This window comes from Cynoglossus semilaevis, chromosome 12 (assembly GCF_000523025.1).
Source record: "Cynoglossus semilaevis isolate Cse_v1.0 chromosome 12, Cse_v1.0, whole genome shotgun sequence".
Lineage (NCBI taxonomy): Eukaryota > Metazoa > Chordata > Actinopteri > Pleuronectiformes > Cynoglossidae > Cynoglossus > Cynoglossus semilaevis.
The window spans coordinates 16487581-16510333 of NC_024318.1; the positions used below are offsets into that span (position 1 = coordinate 16487581).

At 38.1% G+C, this 22753-nt stretch overlaps 3 protein-coding genes across 4 annotated transcripts in view; all 3 read left to right on the forward strand.

Annotated features, from left to right (window-relative positions):
* Window positions 1–5695, forward strand: part of hells (helicase, lymphoid specific) — a 10417-nt gene extending 4722 nt beyond the window's left edge. The window contains exons 13-24 of one of the 2 annotated variants that reach the window (XR_003051346.1): window positions 117–210; window positions 416–577; window positions 1200–1342; window positions 1490–1634; window positions 1729–1812; window positions 2900–3019; window positions 3535–3651; window positions 3756–3915; window positions 3998–4094; window positions 4747–4823; window positions 5333–5575; window positions 5625–5649. Coding sequence is in view for 1 of the 2 variants with exons in the window: in XM_008322515.3 (XP_008320737.2) it covers window positions 117–210; window positions 416–577; window positions 1200–1342; window positions 1490–1634; window positions 1729–1812; window positions 2900–3019; window positions 3535–3651; window positions 3756–3915; window positions 3998–4094; window positions 4747–4823; window positions 5333–5397 (1264 nt within the window). In the remaining variant the exon portion in view is untranslated. Of the gene's footprint in view, window positions 1–116; window positions 211–415; window positions 578–1199; window positions 1343–1489; window positions 1635–1728; window positions 1813–2899; window positions 3020–3534; window positions 3652–3755; window positions 3916–3997; window positions 4095–4746; window positions 4824–5332 lie in introns of both variants that reach the window. The other variant, XM_008322515.3, reaches the window with a different exon arrangement.
* Window positions 5696–5885: 190 nt separating this feature from the next.
* On the forward strand, window positions 5886–8344 carry calhm3 (calcium homeostasis modulator 3). The gene is made up of 4 exons (XM_008322514.3): window positions 5886–6339; window positions 6847–6974; window positions 7080–7207; window positions 7753–8344. Exons 1-4 carry the CDS (start codon window positions 6053–6055, stop codon window positions 8200–8202), a joined length of 993 nt encoding a protein of 330 aa, XP_008320736.1. The 5' UTR covers window positions 5886–6052; the 3' UTR covers window positions 8203–8344.
* Window positions 8345–9827: 1483 nt separating this feature from the next.
* On the forward strand, window positions 9828–22574 carry LOC103387751 (condensin-2 complex subunit D3-like). The gene is given in 34 exon segments (XM_008322513.3): window positions 9828–9981; window positions 10948–11114; window positions 11483–11645; window positions 11774–11940; window positions 12044–12205; window positions 12285–12346; window positions 12489–12576; window positions 12659–12792; window positions 12975–13047; window positions 13144–13269; window positions 13712–13964; window positions 14059–14097; window positions 14312–14398; window positions 14511–14584; window positions 14733–14867; window positions 15549–15769; window positions 15991–16182; window positions 16288–16385; window positions 16467–16576; window positions 16698–16805; window positions 17121–17235; window positions 17665–17689; window positions 17691–17758; window positions 18044–18282; window positions 18507–18586; window positions 18873–19007; window positions 19110–19243; window positions 19331–19539; window positions 19714–19824; window positions 20502–20663; window positions 21033–21145; window positions 21285–21349; window positions 21535–21582; window positions 21934–22574. Coding segments are annotated over 34 exon segments (4122 nt in total). The 5' UTR covers window positions 9828–9929; the 3' UTR covers window positions 22041–22574.
* The last annotated feature ends 179 nt before the right edge of the window (window positions 22575–22753 follow it).

The window sequence follows — 22753 nt, forward strand, 5'->3', positions numbered from 1 at the left end:
TTCCTCTCTCTCTCTTTCTCTCTCTCTCTTCCCCTTCCTCTCTTTCTCTCTCTCTCTCTCTCTCTCTCTCTCTTTGTTTACTATTGAATGGGTAACCTCTGCTTTGTCTTGTGCAGCTTTGAGTCGTGGTTCGACATTGACACGCTTGTCGAGGCTGATAATGTCGTGGCTGCTGAGCGGGAGCAAAATATCCTAAGCATGTTGCACCAGGTGAATTGACCAATTGTTTCATTTTTTTTTAAATCATTTTTCCTCATTCTCATGACCAAGATGAATGATAATTCATTCATTCTCCCAAGTTTGTAAACCTATGAGCGATAGATATGCAGTGCATTTTGACGAACTCGTGTGACAACAAAATGCCAGACAGATTTCAGATCGTTATTCCTTTTTTTTTTTTAAACTTTGCTTCTAGATCCTCACCCCATTTCTGTTGAGGAGGCTGAAGTCAGACGTAACCCTGGAGGTTCCTCCTAAAAAGGAGATTGTCGTTTACGCTCCTCTCACAGCCAAACAGGAGGCCTTTTATACTGCTGTGGTCAACAAGACCATCACCAAAATGCTCGGGCAGGAAAAGGTAAAAAAAAATGTTGTTGTTGTTGATTTGTTTTTGTTTTTTTTCTTTGCTGCATCTTGTTTGTGTAAATGCTGATCCACTCTCAGGTCTTGGTTCTTAAGATTGTGTGGAAAGGTAGTAACTGTATTTTGGTACCAAGTACCAAACAGAACAACGAATTTTGTGGCTCACACATAAGCTGCAGGTTTTTTTTTTTTGGGGTCTTCTCTACATACATCCTAGTTCAGACTTGGGCAAACTAAGGCCCGGGGGCCGGATGCGGACCGTTCAGCTTTTTAATCCCACCCGACAAACTTGTTCAAAATATATAATTTATTTATATTATCATTACACTTCTGCCTTTTTGCCTGCAATACCCCCGTCTCTCCAATAGATGGCGTAGAAAATTATCCCATGTAATGATCCCATAGTTTTAGCTCTTGTTCTTCCTTTTATGTAATTGCGTGATTTTGACTAAAAAACGAGGGTTGTTGAATTTTCAAATTTTTTATACATTTCTTTTGTATTATGTCTTTTAGCTAGCTAATTTTTAAAATATGTGAGAATATGTAACACGTTTTGTTGTAGTTTTTTTTTTTTTTTTGGTTATTTTTAAAGTGGTTGCTTGTCTTTGTTTATCTAGTCCGAAGCTCCGGTAGCATTAACGTCGAGTGGGAGGCCCAAGCGTAACAGTCGAAAGCCGGTGGATTACAAAGAAACTGAAAAGGACACACCATACGACCTGGAAAAGTATTTAGAAAGAGTTCGCACCGAGATGGAGCAAAGGTTAGTCACATCAACTCTGAATAAGTCAACTTTAGGTTATCGAAACACGCCTAACTAAAAGGCATTTTCTCCGCTTTGAATACACATTTTCCTCCAAATTACACGTTCACCTCTCAGTGACTTCTTTATAATTTTGGCTTCATTCAGATCCTCTGCAGTGGTGGACATTCAGAGCCCATTGGATGCTGTTATTAACCTGAAGCTGCAGAATATCCTCATGCTGCTGAAGAGATGCTGTAATCACCCCTACTTGGTGGAGTACCCCATTGACCCTGTCACACAGGAGTTCAAGGTATGACCTTTAATGAACCATCTGCTAAGGTATCCCTCACACTTCATTCTTTTTTTTTTTTTTTTACCTGTTCTGCTCTCTCTTTTTTTCCTAGATTGATGAGCAACTGGTGCAGAGCTCTGGGAAGTTTCTAATTCTTGACAGGTTGCTGCCTGCCTTGAAAAAAAGAGGGAACAAGGTAAAATTTAAAAAAAAAAAAAAAAAATATATATAAATAATATATATAAAAATATATATGTGTATATGTATATATATGTGTATATGTATATATATGTGTATATGTATATATATGTGTATATGTATATATATGTGTATATGTATATATATGTGTATATGTATATATATGTGTATATGTATATATATGTGTATATGTATATATATATGTATATATAGTTATTATAAATAAATTACATTAAATTATGTAATTATGTTATGATTGTACTGGTCCAGCCTGCTTGACATCTAATTAGGTTGTGGTGTGGCCCCTGATCCCGAATCAGTTTGACACCCCCACCATCTATAACACCACCATAGATGGAGGCTCCACTCGTAGACTATAGATAGGTACCGTATTTTTCGGATCATAAGGCGCAATATCAATGAACGGGTCTATTTCCATACATGAGGCGCACCGGGTTATAAGGCGCATTAAGCGAAACTAAACAGTCAGCAATAGGGGACAGATATTTGTGGAGATGTGTAGTGACCTAAGTTGGACACTGGAGGGCGCTGTTGTTGTTGTTCACCCCTCCAGAGTGAGGTATTTTTGTTCTGGATGGTCACCGTATTTGTTGTTTTGAAGGAACCAGAAGGAATAGGTATTTTTATAAGGCGCACTGTCGATTTCTGAGAAAATTAAAGGCTTTTAAGTGCGCCTTATAGTGCGGAAAATACGGTACATAATAGAGTAATTTTGGGATATTGCAGGATCGCTAACTGAAGCAGAAACGACTTTGTAGGAGGCTCAAAAGTAGGAGAGTCATTATCCTACAACAGTCAAGCTCTACAAAGGTAAAGCTGTAGATAGTTTTACCGTCACAGATCTTATTCCATGGTAACACGGGGCGTGACAAGACACAAGGTATTGGGACGACTTGAATGTTCGATCATCTCCAGTTTGTTGTTGAAGACGGTCCCGGTCCTCAACATTAGCTCTTTAATACCTCAGCAAGACAAAGGCTGCAAACAAACAGGGGGCATTTGTTTAATCCAACCTAAAACCCAGTACTGTGTATAACTGACTTGCGTAATTACCTGTTGTCCAGGTTTTGATCTTCAGCCAGATGACATCCATCCTGGACATATTAATGGATTACTGCTATTTGCGAGGTTTCGAGTACAGCCGACTGGATGGCAGCATGTCCTTCGCTGAGAGAGATGAAAATGTAAGTACTAAAAAAAGTTTGTTTTTTTTCCTTTTTTGCTTTGATATAGCAGGCCACAACAATGAAAAGTGAAGGTTAAAAATGAATACTTTCCTATTTTCTAATACATTTCTATGTATTTTTGCATTTGAGGAGGATACTTTTAAAAATAGTTTTTTGAAAAAAAACTATTGAAACTGTGCTTCAAATTTTACAGCTTCTCGGTTGAATTTATGAATATTTACACTAATTAAAATATTCATATTTAATGAAATGTAATTTTACCAAAAATATCCTGAACATAATAGGCTTTGTGTATTATAATGTATCAAGCGGGCCAGACTGAACACCCTAGCGGGCCAGTTTTGGCCCGTGGGCCGCATGTTTGACACCGCAGCCCTGAGGTGCTAAAAGAAGTCTCCAAAGAAACGTAAATCTCGTCAGAGAACCTACAGCAAGCTCTTACTACTGTTGATGTGAAACTGCGTCTACAGTTAGACTGAGAGAGTCTTTATAATGTCCGTCTTTCTACCCAGATAAAAAAGTTCTCCGAGGATCCCGAAGTGTTCCTGTTCTTGCTCAGCACCAGAGCGGGAGGCCTCGGAATCAACCTGACTGCTGCCGATACCGTCATCATTTTTGACAGCGACTGGGTGTGTGCGAGTATAAATACGTCATAAAATACAGTGTACTGTGGTCTTTAAGAATGGCATTCTTAAACTTTCTTATGCCCCGCCCCTTTTTTTCCTATTTACAGAACCCACAAGCAGACTTGCAGGCACAGGATCGCTGTCACCGCCTTGGTCAGACCAAACCGGTCGTGGTGTACCGTTTGGTCACAGCCAATACCATCGACCAAAAGATTGTGGAGAGGGCTTCAGCCAAAAGAAAGCTTGAACAAATGGTCATTCACAAGAGTGAGTAGGCTCACGACTGTAATTCCAGATAATCCCAGCAGTTTATAAATTTTTTTTTTTCTGTTATATTTTATGTTTCCAGAAAAATTCAAGGGTGCGAAAGCAGAGCTTGACCAAAGTAAGAGCTGCATTGATCTGGATGAGCTGATGGATCTGCTTAAATCAAGAGACCCAGAGAAGTAAGAGATGATTTATTCCCTCGTGGAGGTTCTTTTGGTTCAAACCGAAGCATAGGGTCGTGCAGTGATTATGGTTTGATAGGTTGAAGTCTTTGCCCTCATTTATATAACCACTGCCTATGACCTACAGTATAGTCTGGAGAAGTGCATGCATTGAAAAAAAGATGCGATAATTAGCAGGATGACATTTTAGATCATTTTTATAATGTAAAGTATAAAAAATATTTCCTTGCATTTATGAGCCAAAAAAAAATACAAAATTTTTACTAAAAACTAATTTTGCACAGGAACTAGTTGGCGAGGGAATGCGGCCATGTTTCCATTCACCGGTTGTACGCCCTATATTGCGCTGCGTTCACTTTCTTTCATTTGTGTTGTTTTTTTCTGGGAACTTTTTGCCCTTCATTATGGCTCCCAGATATAAATCAGAATGATGTATTTATTTTTTTCTACATTATGATGTTTTTCCAGTGTGTTAACGTAGGTGAGCGACATAGGCACCGATATACAGAATGTGAGTTACGGCAAAAAATGAGTTATGTGGCCCAGTAGGAACGAAATACTTTTTTTCCTGTTCACCTTTGTCAAATGATATTTTCTAACACAAACTCTTGAAATGTATGACATGGGAAGTAACTTGTGTTTCATTTAGGGAGGTGAAAGCATCAAAGGGGAAGTTGATCAGTGACAAAGACCTGGAGATCTTGCTGGATCGCAGTGACTTACTGAGTGAGTAGAATTTCACTGACACCAACACCGCTACTCATAACTCAAACACTTGAGTGTACGTATTGCTAATTATGCTAAATAACACAATCATTTCCATTCCAAGTCCATTGCTCCGTGCGCTTTAACACTGCTTATGCCGTTCTGATGAGTATGCTTAAATGTCAGGATAGGTTTGAGAAATTGCTATTGTTAAAACAAAAGCACTATATTTGTTTAAAGCATTTGCAAAACAAATGTTATGGCACTTTTGTTGTTCTAGGTGTAAAGTTTTGATACTTTTCTACGTTTTATTTATTTTTAATTACATTTGATTAATTTTACATATTTTTCTTGACATATTTCCACCATTTGAATTAGTCACAAATAAAAGCAGCTGTAAAACGCACATACCTGCCTGTTGTTAGTTTCTTTCTGTTTATGAATATTCTATTTTATGAATACATTTTTAATATATCATGGTGTCTGAACCGGGATTTTTTTTTGTTCTTTTTTTCTATTTCCACTTCCAGACAAAGACAAGGGGAGCTTGAAGAGAGAGAAAGTTGGCGTTTTCAAAGTGGTTGATGCCAAATAGTCATCGCTATTGATCTGAGGAAAAACTTGAAAAATACGCATTTCTACTGAAACGACGAAAGCCGCACCAAAACACACACAGCTGAGGAGTTCAAATCTGCACCAGCAATTCCGTTCCGGTTATGCCGTTTTGTTTGCAGACTCTTTTCGTTCAACGACGATTCTTTTCGTTTTGGAGATTGATGTTCATAATTCAAAGAAGTTTATTGCTCGATAGAAGTTTTGAAGTTGATGTTCATAGTTGGAAACAAAACAAAAAAAAAGTTTATTGTTCAACACGTTAGGGACAGGCCTTCCTGTACATGGTTTATATGTTGTCGTGGTTTAAAGTTCAAATAAAAAGCATTTTAACTCTTATTTGATAACTATGTCCTTTCTGGGAATCTTACAGAGTACATGTCCCGATCAGCCATATGTTTGAGGTCCGGTGAGGAGCTTCCTGTTCTTTGAAACATCTTACAGTACAATGAGGAAGGGTGGGGCCGCGCAGTTCTTTGTCAGCACTGATTCGCTGCAGCCCTTTCTATGAGCTTGGTTGTTTGCACGAAGCTTTTGTTTTTTTTTCTCCCCTCCCTAACATGATTTGTTTATTTTGTGGGATCAGGTGCAGTGTTTCAAAGTTAAGTCCACTTTGACCATCGTTTTGATTTTCAACCATGGAGCGTCTGAAGCTGGTCCTGCAGTACTTCCAGTCCAATTCGGAGTCCATCTCTAACGGCATCTGTATCATCCTGGCCTTGGTCAGTGTGAAGCTTTACACCAGCTTCGACTTTAACTGCCCGTGTCTGCCTCAGTACAACAAACTCTACTCACTGGGAGTGATGATCGTTCCGCCCGTCATCCTCTTCTTCTTCGGAGTCCTTATCAACAGACATGCAGGCGTCATGATGGACGAGTGGATGAGACCTGTGGGCAACCGATCGAAGAATCCCGTTGTGGTCAAGTGAGTCAGCGTTCTGATTGCATGTTTGTTTGTTTGTTTTCTCTCTCTACACTTTATTACAGTGTTTGTATCTACAAAACATTTTTGCATATCATTTTCATATGGTCCTATATGTAATAAGAAATATATTTTAAAATACAGCTATGCAATTGTTGAGTTGTTGGGCAAAATCCTAATGTCACTCTCACAGACTTGTGGTTTGATAACATTTTTAAGTTGATGTTTAAATGTAGAAATACAAAATGTATTTTAAATGATAATTTTTTTTGAGAATCCCAGTATATTTTGACATCAGATCATCATAAAAGTTTTCCGTAAATGTAAAGTAATACCTGTAAATGTGTGCCCAGTGGGTGAGTCCACTGGAAGGCGCCAACCGCCCTAACCGGGATTCGATCTTGTACAGGGTTCCCCACCAATGACAGAGCGCCATCTACTCTACTAATGTACAATATAAAAATAAACTTGACGATGATGACAATAAAATCATAAAATGTCTACTTTTAGGTACTTGTTCTCTGCTATGATCCAGAGGGCGCTGCTGGCCCCAATGGTATGGATCCTGGTCACACTGCTGGATGGGAAAATCTTCATCTGTGCCTTTAGTGTGAGTGTCGACCCTGCACTTTTTTCAGGTATTTAACACACCTTGTGTTCATTGACAAAGCCCTGCAGTTAGTACATATCACAATACAGACAGCAATACAGTCAAGTCAACTGTAGTCTGCGTGTTTCCTCAGGGTTTCCTAACGACACTGATCTGAATGTGATGACCATCATGTCCAAAGTTCCCTGTAAGGAGGACCTCATCTTTAGGAACTCCTCCTTCCGCAAGGCGGTCTTTCGATATATTCGCTGCTATTCTCAAGTGAGTCGAAACATTTCCACCAAAAATCAGAGACTCTGATGAAGTAGTGTATTTTCTAAAGTTCAAATAAACACTACAAGTAACGCTTTAACCCAGGGGTGTCAAATATATGGCTCCTGGGCAAAAACCAGCCCGCTTGGAGGTTTCATACGGCCCACTTGATGCATGTTAAAAGTGGCAAAAATGCACAAACACTGCATGCTAGTGATGCTTTGTTAAATATTTCATGAAATATACTTTTTTTTCCCTAATATATTTGTACTTATTTGCAGCAAAACAAAAGGGAAAAATATTGGACTAATTTTTATTTACAGGTAATTATGTTATGATTGTACTGGTCCCTGCATCAAAATGTGTGGTTTACCCTGGTCTGTAATAAACAGCTACGCATAAGCGTTTGTTGCGGGAATAATTAAATTTCTCAAGTATTGGACACTAATTTTTCCTTTTTTAAATAAATGTTTATATGTTTTACCATATTTTGCTTTTGTTATTGATTGCCTATAGCGTGCAGCAGTCTACTGACGTGTGTTTGTCCGTAACAGGCAGTTGGCTGGTCCATTCTTCTCCTCCTCATCATACTGGGAGCACTGGCCCGTATCTTTAAGCCCTTTCTGGACGACAATGCAAGCTCTATGCAGACCCGTTACTGGAGCAACTATCTGGACGTGGAGCAGAAGCTCTTCGATGAAACCTGTGTCCTTCACGCACGGGAGTTTGCTCACAAATGCGTGGTGCAGTTCTTCGAAGAAATGAGGGAAGACGTGTCAGTATACCTTCCTCCCCCGTTCATCGCCGGCCACTGTTTCGAGGAGTGGGAGGATGCAGAAAAGGAGAAACTTCACGGAATAACGAGACAGGAGCAGATGGATGAGCTGCTCAGCAAGTGGTACTACAGCAAGCCTAAACTTGATGTGACGTGGGAGGCCCAGAGATCCAGGGCATGGGTTTCCTGGAGAAAACACAGGGGAAAAGTCAAATACTCGGATGTATAGGAGACAAATGTAAAGGTAGTTTAATTGTACAAGTTTACTGTAGTAAAGCAGGACAGGATACATATACAAGAGGATACATATACTATGTTGTAAGCCAAATGTTTCCATCTTCCACAATTATCTTTGCTGTAGACTGGGATTATGGGAGTCCTAATATGTATCCCATTATTAATGGGACATTTTTATAATTTCCTGTAAATTAATATAATAATTTATAATAAATTAATATATTTATATATTATATTTATTATTATAATTATATATTAATATATTTAATATACACATATATATTATGTACACATATATAAATAAATATATACACGTATATTCATGTATATCTGCGAGTTTATTGGGGGGAATAAATAAGGGACACATTAAAATAGTCAGTTACGCAGTACAAACACAAACTCCACACCAAACAATAAACTGCTACGGTAATCGGGATTGAGCCAGCTATTTTCATGACTAGTTAGCAAATTAGCATGGTCCTCGATATAAGATTTTGTCCTTTGTCCTAAATGCACCAATAGATAAATATTTAATGCAGTTCTTCTCAAATAGTGGGGCAGGTGATGTGCTAGGGGGGGCGTGAGGGGCTTCCAATGGTAGGTGATAACAAGCCTCCAGTCACTAGGTGGCAGCAATTCATACAGTGGTTTGTACAGATAAAAATATACATCATGTGTATATATACAATGTTTGAATAGTAGTGGTTTGTACAGATATAAATATACATCATGTATATATACAATGTTTGAATAGCATTTACGTCTGAGACCTTTTTAAAATGTCACAATGAGAAAAAATGTGAAGAGAAAAACCCCAATTGGCTAGCCTTTAGTTGTCTTTCAATTTATGTCTGCCTACTAGATGGTCGAAAAACTGAGTTTAAAGTTGAGTTTAACGTGCATAATTTGAATATGCTAATTTAGCACTGGCCAGTCTTTCACACAAGATACTGCTGTTCAACTCACCTACACAGATGGGGACATGCAAAAAGAAACTTGACACTATGGCAGGAATATTTACATTTGGAGCAAAAGCACTTTTTTAACCTCAGTCAACCAGGTGTAGACAGACAAACACAGCTGACTTTTACAGTGATTACATCGTTGTGTTTTAGTCATTTAATCATCATTATGTGGCTCTGTTACCACCTCATCTGTAGAATGTGTTGGTGTAGCTCAGGTGTGGGCAACGTTTTGCTTTTATCCTTTTCTACGCCATCTATTGGGGAAACGTGGGTATTGCAGGAGTATAATGATAATATAAATAAATTATATTTTTTAGAAATGTTTGGAGGGCTGGAATAAAAAGCTGAACGGGCCGCAGCCGGCCCCCGGGCCTTAGTTTGCCCCTACCTGGTGTAGCTCATAGCTACTCTAGCCACACTATAACAACATTTAAGGCTAGGACATTGGTGAACGAATGGCCATTGGTCACTGTAACCTGTTTGGAGACACATAGCCTGCAAATACCACCAGTTACTTAAATAAAATAAAATAGACATTTTTATTATTTTATTATTATAACACCAGAACTACAATTCTAGCAACATAAGTTGACTTGTGACGTTCACCCGTTGTTACCCGTTTCCTTCGCAAATCCTGACAAAAAAGAAGCTTCCCATTGGCCGGTAGGCGTGACGTATAGAACGGAGGCGTGGAGGAGTTCTCCTGCTGCGCACGCACTTATACACATTTCTGGCGGGCTGATACAAACACAAAATGGAGTTGATATCTGCACTGCAATTTCTGAAACTACGTGAAATTACCGACGGTAAGCTTATACGTCGTGTATATTATAACTACATATTTACGATAAGTTTATCGATGAGGCCGTTATTTGTTGTCATACCATAAACATAAGTTGTCAAACTTTTACTTCACGGGACAAAGATAATGATGTTTAAGATTTGCCAAACGTGTCAAACGGATGGAAAAAGTCTGTACGAAGTTTCGTATTCGTATATGTACAAAACATGTACAAGAGTAGTGCATAGTACATAGTAGTAGAATAAATTAAAACGAACCACTGCCAACGGTTTTAGTATGCTTCTGTTTGTGGATATTGTCATGACATATCTGGGATGTTTATTATTCAAATGGGGTCGATGGCTCGGAAAAATATCTTGTAAATTGTAATTGTACATCAAAACGACATAAATAAATGATACGGTAGATAGAAAATAAGTGCATAAATGTTCAGTCTATTAGAACGATTATTTAGTGCATGTTTTGAACTTATTTACTGCAACAGAGTACATGTTTTGAACTTATTTACTGCAACAGGATGGTGAGGCGGTGACAGTTGTGATCGTAATGTCCAGTCGACTTTGAGTCACTTTGTTTTGATGCAGACGGTTCCACATGTTGAAATACTAAACGTTGATAACGAAATCAGGATGTTTCATTTTATTGTATTTTTATGTCTTTTAATAAAAACATCGCCATGTAATTTTGCAACTGTTTCACACAAATTTTGTATTCGGTATTTTAAAAAAGATTGCTGAGAGCAGCAATTATTAAGCAAAGATGATTTAGGTTTATTGCCATCTAGTGGCATCAATTGAAAAGGCAGTCCTTACCTTGAGATAGACAACTTTATACCAATGTTTGGTAATGGAAGAGATTTGATGATGTTCTAAAAAAAAAAAGCAAATAAGTGAAAATAAAAGAAACACTGCTTATTTTCTGCTTGATTACAATATTCACCAGACTACTGTTTTTGTTGTTGTTGTTTAAGCGTGGGTGAATGATGCTTGGGACTTGGAGTTCACTGAGATAAGACCACTTGATGTCGACTTGGATGAAGAACTGACAGCCAGAGGAGAGCACTTCTTAAACCTCCATAAGTGCATTCTTAAGTATGCTGGCCTACAGCAGTCTGCAGCCAGGGATGAAGCATCACAGGTAAAACCTATTTTTATCCTTCATTAAATATATTTTATTTTACAGTGGAACATACAACTGTTATTATTTTTTTAAGGTTTTTTTTATTGGATAGGTCAATTGTTCAGTACTCGGGATGCTCCACTAAAAACCCACAATTGTGTTAATTTTGTCAGGGCATCTATTAGGATGTTGACCTCTCAGTAAACTCTAAAGAAGACAATCAGAGGAAAATTATATTAGCAGTGTTAGCTTAGCATGTTTAGCAGTATTTTGGTGTTGTGCAGATCATTTCTAAGCTTTGCTGATACATAACTGGTTGTTGCTTGGGTTTTTTTCCTCTTTCTGGCAAGAACAGAAACTCCATGAGGTATTATTTTGTTTTACAGAATATATGGGCATACCTGGGGGAGAACAATGTGCCTGTCAAGTCTTTGGTGGCTGCTCTTTCCTTTTTTGTCCTTACTGGAAAAAATAAAAAAGCCAAAGTGGAGCAGAGATTGAACAGCCTGCATGCAGCATCACTTTACTTGTTGTTACTGGGAATGCCAGGTGAGAAACACTTTATAACCGTTTATGTAGAGCTACTGGCAACTGAAATGTCATAATAATAATAATGATATAAATATAGTTATAGTTTTTGTAAAAGAAAAGAGTGTGTGTGTGTGTTTTTGTTTCAGGGAGTATTGCCAACAAGGTTTTCCATGAGATTTTGTTTGATACATGTTTGGACTTGAGCTCTCATTGTTGGCCTGAGAACTCAGGAAAAAAACGTAAAAAAGACGGCTCAAAGAGTTCTAAAGCAGATGGCAAACGCTCCAGACCTCAGAGGAAAGACCTTACAGATGTACGTACCAGTGAAAGGAATCACTCAGACTCAGTATATTTTACTCATTCACACTGTAGTTATGAAAAATGTTACCTAATAATTGGCTCGTGGTTCTCCTTAGATGGAAGAGGAAGGCGAGGAAGAAGAAGAGGAGATTCATCTCTCTGGCTCAGACCTGATGAAGATCAGAGACGCCTTATTTCTTTTGCTTCAAAGTCTCCTCAAACTCCTGCAGACACTTTCACTCAAAGACAGACCGCAGAGCCTCAGTAACTGTACACGGGTATTTACCCAGTCCTGCATCCCATTTCATTATAACTGAAATTAGCCTCTCACATATTTACTTTGATTTTTCTTTCTAGATTTTAAGTAATTTGCTGTACTTTGAGCCTGTCATTGGGGAGATAGAATTTGCTCCTGTGAAGTAAGTATTTTTTCTTTTCTTTTTTTTTAATCTATCGTGTTTAGTCAAACACAGTGGAAAACATGTTGGTAGAACGCTTGCCTTTACAGCAAGACGATCACTGGAGGATATAAAGGAGGATATTTGTCTGCTCTCTGCACAGAGACATCACCAAGCTGAAGTGCGTTCCTGAGATGGCCTTCTATGGCCTGCAGTTGCTCTGCTCACCAAAACACGGAGATCCGAAAGAGGTAAAAGCAAATGAACATAAACCTAGAGTAGAAAATTTAGATAATATTTCCTAGTGTTATGAAATATGCCTTTCTATTCCAGTCACTGCGGAGGGTTTTCCACCAACTTTTATATGTGATCCTGATGATGAGTAAAGGCAACCGAAAAAAGCCGACCCTCCTTGTCGTCAACCAGGCCATCTTATCCACTCGAGACCAAACTATAAGTTTTGTTAGGTAAGGTGCCTTTTTATTAAATAGATAATCTTAGCATAAGGTTTGTAAATAAGGAGATTAAAAAAAATTAATATGACTTTATAGTTTGTGTAGGAAAAGGCTTTATTCTGAAGCCGCTGAAACCATTTTATTTCAAATTTAGTTTTTGCAGCATTTCTTACTCCTCATATTTCTGTGGACAGTTACCTTGTGGAAGAGCTGAAGGAGTTAGCCGTACCCTTCCTGCATATCCTGTTGCAGCATATTTGTGTCCAGGTGTGTTTTATAATTTCATGAATGAAATATTTTACTACAACTCTGCCCATACTGACCAGTCACACACTGCTCATATATGTGTTTTTGGATATTCAGATGGTTGAAAAGAGTGAGTTTCGCAGCCACGGAGCCCAGGCTGTGAGCATGTTGACATCGGAGATGACGAACACGGACTACAGTCGCTTCATTCGGTGGCTTTTGAACTTCAGCCGACACCCTAAGGTAAGGTAGCTCATTGAGTGCCTGATAACAATTGGGTGAATTATTTTATAATTTACATCTTTTTTTTTTTTCCCATTAGATATTCTCGTCCCTATGACTTGTTTGCTCATGTGACCATATGTTTACCATGCCTCATCATGTGTTCATCATTGGATTTGTTTATCATTGGTTGTTTTAATTTTCTAATCACATGGATATGGTGATGTTAGCTGTTTTGTGGATAGATGCACATTGTGTCTAGGGCTGATGAGATAGCTTAAATGTATTATTTTTATTATTATTATTACTCGTCCTGCACTCAGACTGTCCAAAAGAAGGCTTGGTTATCTTCGACCACAACATTGGTTCTTAAACTTTTTTGCAGCACCCCCCAGGCTGAATTTTCATTGAAAAAAATTGCCAACAGTGGGGAAACAAAACATTTGCGTATAATCCCCTTTAGATGGCCTGTCGACTTTTTGCTGTGGATGTGGCAGTGGCACTGCTGGGAGAGCCAGAGAGAAAACCAGAGGAGTGTCAGGACCCAGGACTGGCCCCATTTCTGCAACACAAGCTCCTGATCCAGAGCCTGCTCTTCAGTGGACAGATGGATGAATCCCCCACAGTTCAAGGCCATGCTCTGTCCTCTTTGGCCAAATGTTTAGAAATCCCTTCAATGAACGTTACGCAGGCTATCCACAACCTTTTCAATGAAAGTAAGTCAGGCGTGTGTACACAAATATGTACAGCTTAGAACATGTTTCTTGTCAGTACTGCATCCATACCTAACATACTTTTTTCTCTTGATAGCTGGAAATTCAACAGTGCATGAAGATGAAAATACGCAAGGTACAACCTTTTCTTTTATTTAGTAAATATGTTCTCGATATTGAGACAAAAATGGGAATTGAATGAAACAATAATTTGTGCTAAAATGACCAAAAAACAAATAGTCCTTTATTAATAAATCTCAAATGTGATAAAAGTGTTGGCTTTTTTTTTTTTACTCTCTTATGTTTTCTCCAGAAACTGATGTATTTTAAACACCATATCTTTGTTTCAGGAAGTTTTAATGCCAAGCAGAAAACCTACCGTATTATCACCTTCAGGACTGTAGAGGTCGGCTCAAGTGAGAGCTTAGGCAGCGATGGTAAGAATGTTTTGTAAGAATACTTTCTTGAGGTTTGATATTTGTTACAATCTTACAGACTGTAAGCTTGACAAATCCTAATTCTTTTTTTTCTTTTTTTTTTAAATTACAGCAAAAGCGAACTTGGCTCTTCTCTTCCGGCGAGTTAAGGACTCAAGGACGAGCGTGAGAAAATCAGCACTGCAGGTATCGGAAGATGAAACCTTAACACCTCATGGGAGCGTTAACTGATGATAGAAATTGTATGACAGTTCAAAACTTCAGCTGATCATTCACAAGTGCGGCTTTGTGTTGTGACCTTGACTCCCCCGTTTCTGCTCTTTTTCTTAAACAGGCCTTGATGGGTCTCCTTAAACATGACGTGATCCCCGCGAGCTCTGAGAACTTGTTTGTGTTGTCTGAGCGTTGCAGAGACCCAGCCGTGTCCGTTAGGAAGAAGACCCTACAGTGCATGGGAGAGCTGCTCACTGTAAGTCGTAGCTCAACATCTAAGGCATTACAATTTATCTCATTCGGAAAAAAAACTTTTGTCCTGTTTTTAAATCAAACATGTATATGTAAAAGCTGCACCAAATAATAGTAAAAATAGTTATATAGTAAAAATATATATATATACATATATAAATGATGAGATAAAATGAATACATTCAATTAATGTAAACATGTTTTTAAATTACATATATTGTAAATAAAATTTAAAACAAAAAAGTTCAATAATACAATAGTCTTCGCTAATGTCTTCAGTTCAATTGTTTTTCTCATTCAGAAAAAAACAATTGTCCTTTTTTCAATTAAAAATGTATATGTAAAAGCTGCACCAAATAATAGTAAAAAATATATATATATAAATAAGATAAAATGAATACATTCAATTAATGTAAACATGTTTTTTAAATTACATAAATTGTAAATAAAATTGAAACAAAGTTCAATAATACAATAGTCTTAACCTACCCAGTCCCACAGCCCTTGCAGCTCCCAGGCTCACAAACCGGTCTAAGAGTGCTTCCGATACTGGCAATAATTTTCGTGTCAATATGTTCAGTTATAGTGCTTGATTTTTTTATTTTTTTTATTTTTTTTTGGATATCTATAGTAAATAATTTGTTAATCTGTGTGAATCACGTTTTGCCACTATGTTGACCTGCAGGCCAATCCACTGAATATTGCAGTGCAGAAGGCGTGGTTGCACGGTGTGGTGCCGGTGGTTTTGGACTCCGAAAACACAGTGCAGGACCGGGCCTTAGAAGCCCTGGAACAGATGCTTCTCCATCCAATCACGTCGTACTCTTCTAGGTCCCACCAGGACACCTTTCAGAGGCTGGCCTGGGACCTGCTGGTGCTGCTTTGTCAAGACTGCAAAAATCTTTGGTAACGCATTCTCCCGAGTTACTGAAACGATGTATCTGTATTGCTGTGTTTATGTAAGACCCTCCAATTTGCAGGCTTATGTCTTAAATCTATCTCTCATGTGTTACCCCCTGTCTTAAAAGAAACATAACCCGATAGTCTTTTTCTGAGCTGAACAAACTTTGTTTGAGAAATTGTAACTTTATTGTAGCTTTAATTCTTTATCGTTCTGCCATTTCCAGCAACTATTTAGGCAAGGCTTTCAGCATCTGGTCGAAACAAAACAAGTTCACGCCATCGTTTATCACCAACCTCATCTCACACACTGAGGCAGAACATGCCAGCGGAGCCTGGCTGCTGCTCTCCAAGGTTGGTAGTTTCTCTGCCAGACCGTCCTTGGAAAAGATAGTGGACGCCTGGGACAGGATGATCAGGTGTGAGGGGTGGGGGACACTACATATGGTATAGTACATGATCCAAAAACGTTATATAAAATAGATGCATTTATATATTTTTTTTTTTTTTGCTTTCCTCGATAGTTCACGGGAAATAAATGTGACAGTCTGCTGTCATATTCTGTGTGTCATTGGGAACATTGCAGCGCATTTAAATGAAGACACCAAAGAGAGGATGATAGGTAAGTGATACGTTAATGACATAATTGAGGCGTTCTACTGGTCAGACACAGCGTCCTCTCGAATCTCTAAATGTTCTCCAGATGATCTGATGTCTCGGCTGAAGAGGTTTGACATGTCACTAGAAGTGATCAGTGCTGCTGTGGACACTCTTTTTCAACTCGGTCGCGATGAAGACATCAAACAAACTCAGGTATGGTTCGACTAAGCATCATTAAATAGTCAATGATTGAAGAAGAAGTCAGTACGAACGTTAAATGTTTGGCTAAATCTTTGTGAATTAGAGATTATTTCAACTCATGGTCATTTTTCAGGCATTTTTGAATGATCATGGAGGCGAACTGGTGGCCGCCTGCGAGGCTTATTTGGCCTCTGTCATCCTTAGTGAAAACGGAGCTCAGAACCTTAATGAAGAGCAAATGGTAAGAACTAATGAATTATTTTGATTTTTGGAAGTAATATTTAAGTTTTAATTTTTTTTTTCTCTTTAATTTACATTAAAAAAAAATACTTTGGCTGCTGTCAGTGATACTGTGACACGTAAATTTTCCGCTTGCTTACCAACAACAAAAAAGCTTTATAGTAACATCATGATGTTTTAGGATCTCGTGGTGAGGATTTTTGGTGTCCCCATGAAAAGCCGACGATGTGACAAAAACATGATTTTTTTTTTTTTTTTTTATTCATGTTTTTTGTGTTTGACAAATTTGAATTCACATTTACTTTTTTCCTTTTAGATAAAACACCTCCACACACTGGGTGTGGTGTCATTGCAATGTCCTACCAGGGTGGGGAAAAGAACAGTGCTTCTTGTGGAATCCGTTCTTACAACAAATACCGACAAACTGAAAGGTACAAAGGCTTAAGACTTAACTGCACACTGTTGAGAGGATGAGTGTTAATTTGAGTTATTAACTGATATCACATCAAATATTTTCCAAAATTACAGTATACTGTAATATTAGTGGCTTTCAATGTAACCCTTCCATGATAAAAAAAAACTCCAAAATTACAGTATACTGTAATATTAATAGGTTAAAGGGTTCAGACTGTGCAACAACTGTGCTACAGAGCGATGATAAATAATGTTAAAATAGACAGAGCTCAATTTAATAGAATTACAACTTCCACTTTTTTTTTATTGCATCATTCATGGCACATTTGTTTTATAATAAATATTTGTACAACCTTGTCCATATATCCCTTGTTTGTGTGTTTTTATCTGTAGAATCGGTATCATTTGTTCCTTTGGTTTATTGGTTACTTTTCCTTTTTTGACAGACCTCGAGGACAAACTGCCTGCCTCAGCCTCTGTCCCAATTTAGAGCAAACGCTCTCCCGACAAAAGTGAGAGCCCAGGGGGTCCTCACTTTAGGTAACATGTCACTCATATACTTTCTCATATGTTTACGGAGATATAAATATATGTTAAACATTACTAAGAGCGATTTTAATTCAAAATGTGTGTGAAGATAAAGTGGCATTTTGTGCTAAAGTGTTGTTACTTTGACACTTTTACCTTAACTATCATTATCTCAGATTTCTCATAAAGTGGTTTACTGTCAAGTAATAACAATTTCACTTGATTGTAAATGTCAAACCATTTCTAGAATGTTTTCTCACTGTGTCGCAAATCACGGACTCTTAATGTTGTTTCCAGGTAAACTGTGTCTGCAGCATGAGGAACTAGTCCAGAAGTACTTGCCAGTGTTTGCGAGGGAGTTGGAAGTCGGTACGGAGATGGCTGTGCGCAACAACGTGGTGATCGTCATGTGCGATCTGTGCGTACGATACACTGCAATCGTGGATCATTACGTCCCCAACATCTCCGCCTGTTTGCGGGACAGTGAAGCAGTCATTCGGGAGCAGGCTCTCATTATGTTGACCAACCTGCTTCAGGTCAGTGTGTTGATATCATCGAAAATGAATGTGTCTGAGATGTATATGACGGATGACCGTCTTGGGGTGTTTATGAACTGAATTAATACTTTAAAAACATACCAAAAAAAAAGCTACATTTTGCTGATGATTTCTCAGAGAACACTAATGATATCAAACAAAGTGTTTTTAAAACTCGAAGGCTTCTTGTCGACATAAAGTAAGATGTAAATGTCCATTTTTAGGAGGAATTTGTGAAATGGAAGGGCTCGCTCTTCTTTCGCTTCATGGTGGCTCTTGTGGACCCAGAACCAGCAATTGCAAGGTAAATCCTACTTTAAATTAAAATATATATATATATACATACATACATATACATATATACACATATACATATACATATATATGTATATGTATGTATATGTATATATATATATGTATATGTATGTATATGTATATATATATATATATATCACAGCGTTAGCATTGCTCAAATTTGATTGACATAATATCAATGATTTTCTCACATCTCAGGGTATTGTTTGTGAAATGTACATGAAGTAAAAAGTTTGCTTTCACACTTTTTCACTTCAATAATTCCCTCCCTCCAGTCTATGTAAATACTGCCTGCTCCACCTGCTGCTGAAGAAGAACCCGGACATGTTCAGCCAGCACTTCATTGAGTGCATTTTCCACTTAAACTGTTACGACAAACACAAATCTTACAAGTTCCCCCAGAGTGAGAGGTAAGATGCCTTGTCTTTCCACCCCTTCTTTCTTCCCCTGTGGTTATTTATTTTAAATAATCTAAAATTCTGTAATCTTTCAAATCTATCACTGCACTATAGTGAAAAGCTCAAGTTCTCCCTGAGAGGAGCCGGATTCCTTGACAAGCGTTTTCAAATTTACCGCTTCCTCTTGGAGCACTTCACAGACGCTCAGCGTTTCAACCTCAGTAACAAGATAAACCACTCCATCTTGGGTGAGCATATATTTGGATTATCAATAAAAGAGAACCTATAACCTGCTTAACAAATACACTCAACTTGCAGTACATTTCTTTTCACAGCATGCTTCGCTGATGAAGAGCTGCCTCTGGATGAAGATGGAGCTGCCATTTTATCTGAGACATTCAAGATATTGAGCCTGAAGGAGATGAAACTTCAGGCCATTTCTGCTCCAGCTGTAGGCGGAGCAGGAGAGGAGGGGGAAGAAGAGAACGAGTACAACATGGCCAGGGCAGTCCTTCAGACGGCTCAGAGGAAGTTGGTGTCCCAGGTGAGGTCTCTGATTAAGTCGACCACATCTACCAGCGCTCATTATGCGATCTACTTATTGGACACCGCTAATAAAGTTAGCTAATGAGACTGTGATAGCCTACAGCTGGAATCAGCTCAGCTCAGCTGATGAATGTCACTGAGCTTTTTTTGTTGTGCTCACAATCATTTGTAGGTCCAGAAAAAGGCATTTATAGAGAACACAGTGCCCATTATCACCAACTTGAAGAGTCTTCTAGAACAAAAACGCTCAACTGTCATGAAAGACCTCATGGCCTATCTCCAGGTAAGACAACATATTGGACAAAAATTATTTTAAGTTAATTCTTTTGGGCCTATCTCCAGGTAAGACAACATATTATATTAGACAAAAATCATTTTAAGTCAATTCTTTTATTATGTTTTATGAGGAATCAGTGGATTATTTAAAATGCAGTTCAAGAATTACTCGCCACGTTTGAGTTTGATCACTGTATTACTTTTTCCATCCAGAAACAATTGGAACAATACTGTAGACATTAAATGATGTGGCAGATTTGGTGGGTCTCGGGTTTGACATATGTAATTTAAATGATCAGGAACGATCAAAAAAGAATAACAACAACAATATATATATTAATAATCAATAATTATTTAACTCAAAAATTCTCATGATGATAAGATCAGAGGTTATTGCCCAGAGAAGCCAAGGCGATAACGCCTAGTTAACCCTTTATCATAGTTGCACATTTCTGTACTCGGCTAGGTTTACCTCTTAGTACTCTTCTTACTAACCGTTGGTAGTTTACCCGTCTACCTGTTTTCTGGGCCACAAGTGGGGTGGCATGTAGACTAGCCGAGTATAGAATCAGTCGAACTAACCACTCACCCCACCCCCCCGGCCCCCTACAGGCAAGTTCCATGAGTGCAGCCCGACCACTTCTTTGTGACGTCTGGAGTATAAGATGAGCTTGTTTCGTTTAGGTGATCATGCAGGACTTCCGCAGTGAAGTGAAAGAGTTTTTCGCGGGCGACGAGCAGCTGGCAGAGGAGTTAGAGTTCGCTTTGAAGAACGCTGAGAAGAACAGAGAGATGGAGGAAGAAAACTGCCCCCCTGCTGGAGAGGCTAGGACCCCTACAGCAGAGGTTAGTGCTGCAGTAGTCCTTAGCATAGAGTTGAATTTTAATAACTTTGTCGGACTGCCAGTATTTTCTAGACAGACACTCAAACAAAATTAAATTAAAAAAATAATAATTCTGACATTATTTTATTATTATTTTATGCTTATTTTATTTTGGAATTCTGTCGTGGGCTGGAATGGCTTGCAGTTGATAATCGCTGCCCTAAAAAAATAATTGATATATTTATTCTTTTGAAGACCTCGATATGTTGATAATCGCTGCCCTAAAAAAATAAAGAACTGTATACAGTGTTATATTTATTCTGTTGAAGACCTCGATATTTTTTTGAGTTCCTCCCCCAGTAAAACACATTGACTTTCAATCTCCACACAGGGTATAGTCTTGAACTCGCCACCAAGGGCCAGGCCCATTCTGCGGGAAAAATTCGCTACTCCACAGCCCCCACGTCCAAGTGGTCTGCCGACTAGACTGACACAAACTGAGAGGTAGGTTCCCGCTAAACGCAAATAACATTAAAGAGCCGCATCTGGAAATCTTTATATCTGTAAATAATCGTTTTACTGTAAGGCTCAAAAGTTTTTCATGCTGGAAATGATGTCGACGTCTGTGCTTGCATTTCATCAGGCGTACGTACAAATCCAAGGAAGTGTCCCACAATCGGACGGTGCAGTTTTCTTTCGAAAAAACGGGTAAATCCTTTTTCCTTATTCTTACACTTTAAAGCCTCATACTCAAGGTAAGGCAGAGACATTTTTATTTTTTTTGTTTGTTTATTTAAAGCAGTTTTGCTCGAAACGAAACTGCTGTCCACTCGACCTTAGTGTTTCTTTCCGACCAAGAGGCATGAGTTTTTCTCTCATTTATCTGGTTTCAGTTCTATCAGGAAAATCTATAGAGGACAGAGCCATCAGCACGCCAATAGGTATGATCTGTCAGAAATGGCACCCTATTACACCTTTGATGTTTCAGTGATGGACATTTTCGAATATTTAACGGCATTTATTCGTTCATATGCTGCTGCTCTTTCCTTCTTTCTTTACTCTCACAACTGGGTACGTCCTTCTTAAATCAATCATAAATCGTGTTGGGCTAACATCCATCTCTGTGGTGACGCTATAATAATATAGAAATGATTTGAGTTGCAGATGTCTGTGTGTACTTTTTAATGACAGTCTGAATAATTCAGTTTTCTGTCCATTTTTCCATCTGTTTATATTCGTGTAGTTAACGTTTTCTAACTTCACTAATCAGAACTGTATTCTTGTCATCCCAGTTGGAGTCGTCAACTTGACCTTTGAGGATGGCACCAGCCCAATCCTCGGCGACCGAGGAAAAAATATGAAATGTGCAGGATTTAAGAATGCCACGCCCACATTATAATCACCAATAAATGAACAGTCTAACTGTTGTGTTTTTTGTTATGTCATTTTAACTGTTTTTTAACTGTTGCCTACATGCACGTGGAGTTTTCTTGCCATTTAGTCCAATAAGTACAGTTTGTGATTAAATTTGATAAATTATCTCAGATTTTTAAACTTGATTGTCATCAAACAACATGATTTACAGTCAATATAATTTTTTAATACTGTGTATCCCCTATAAACGTTTTTATTTTTTTGTCCAATTGTCTTGTTTTTTTTTTTTTTTTTTTTTGCTGTATAGTTTAGACATGATAATATAACGTTTTCTTTTCGTAAGAACTTTTTTAAAAAATGCAACTTTCATCATGATTTAGTAAAGTTAATTTTCCTGATGTAGCGTAAACTACTATGGTATGGAATTTTGGACGAAGGCTGAATTTGTAGCTGGGTTCTACAGTGTGACCGGTGAGGAATCTTAGCACTGGGTCGTCCTTCCCTTCATTACAGTGTATTGCATTTTGTAATCCTTGCTTATTTGTTTATGTATAATAAATGGGGGTCTTTATTATTAAAGGTGTGTGTGTGTTTTCTCCTGTTGCAAAACATATTGTGAATAAAATCTGGTATATCAATAACTCTACCAAATAGTTTACTTAATATGTATATTGGGTTGGATGTAAATAACAATTCGTTACAGTAGAGAACAACATCAGATGTCCAGAAGGTACAATA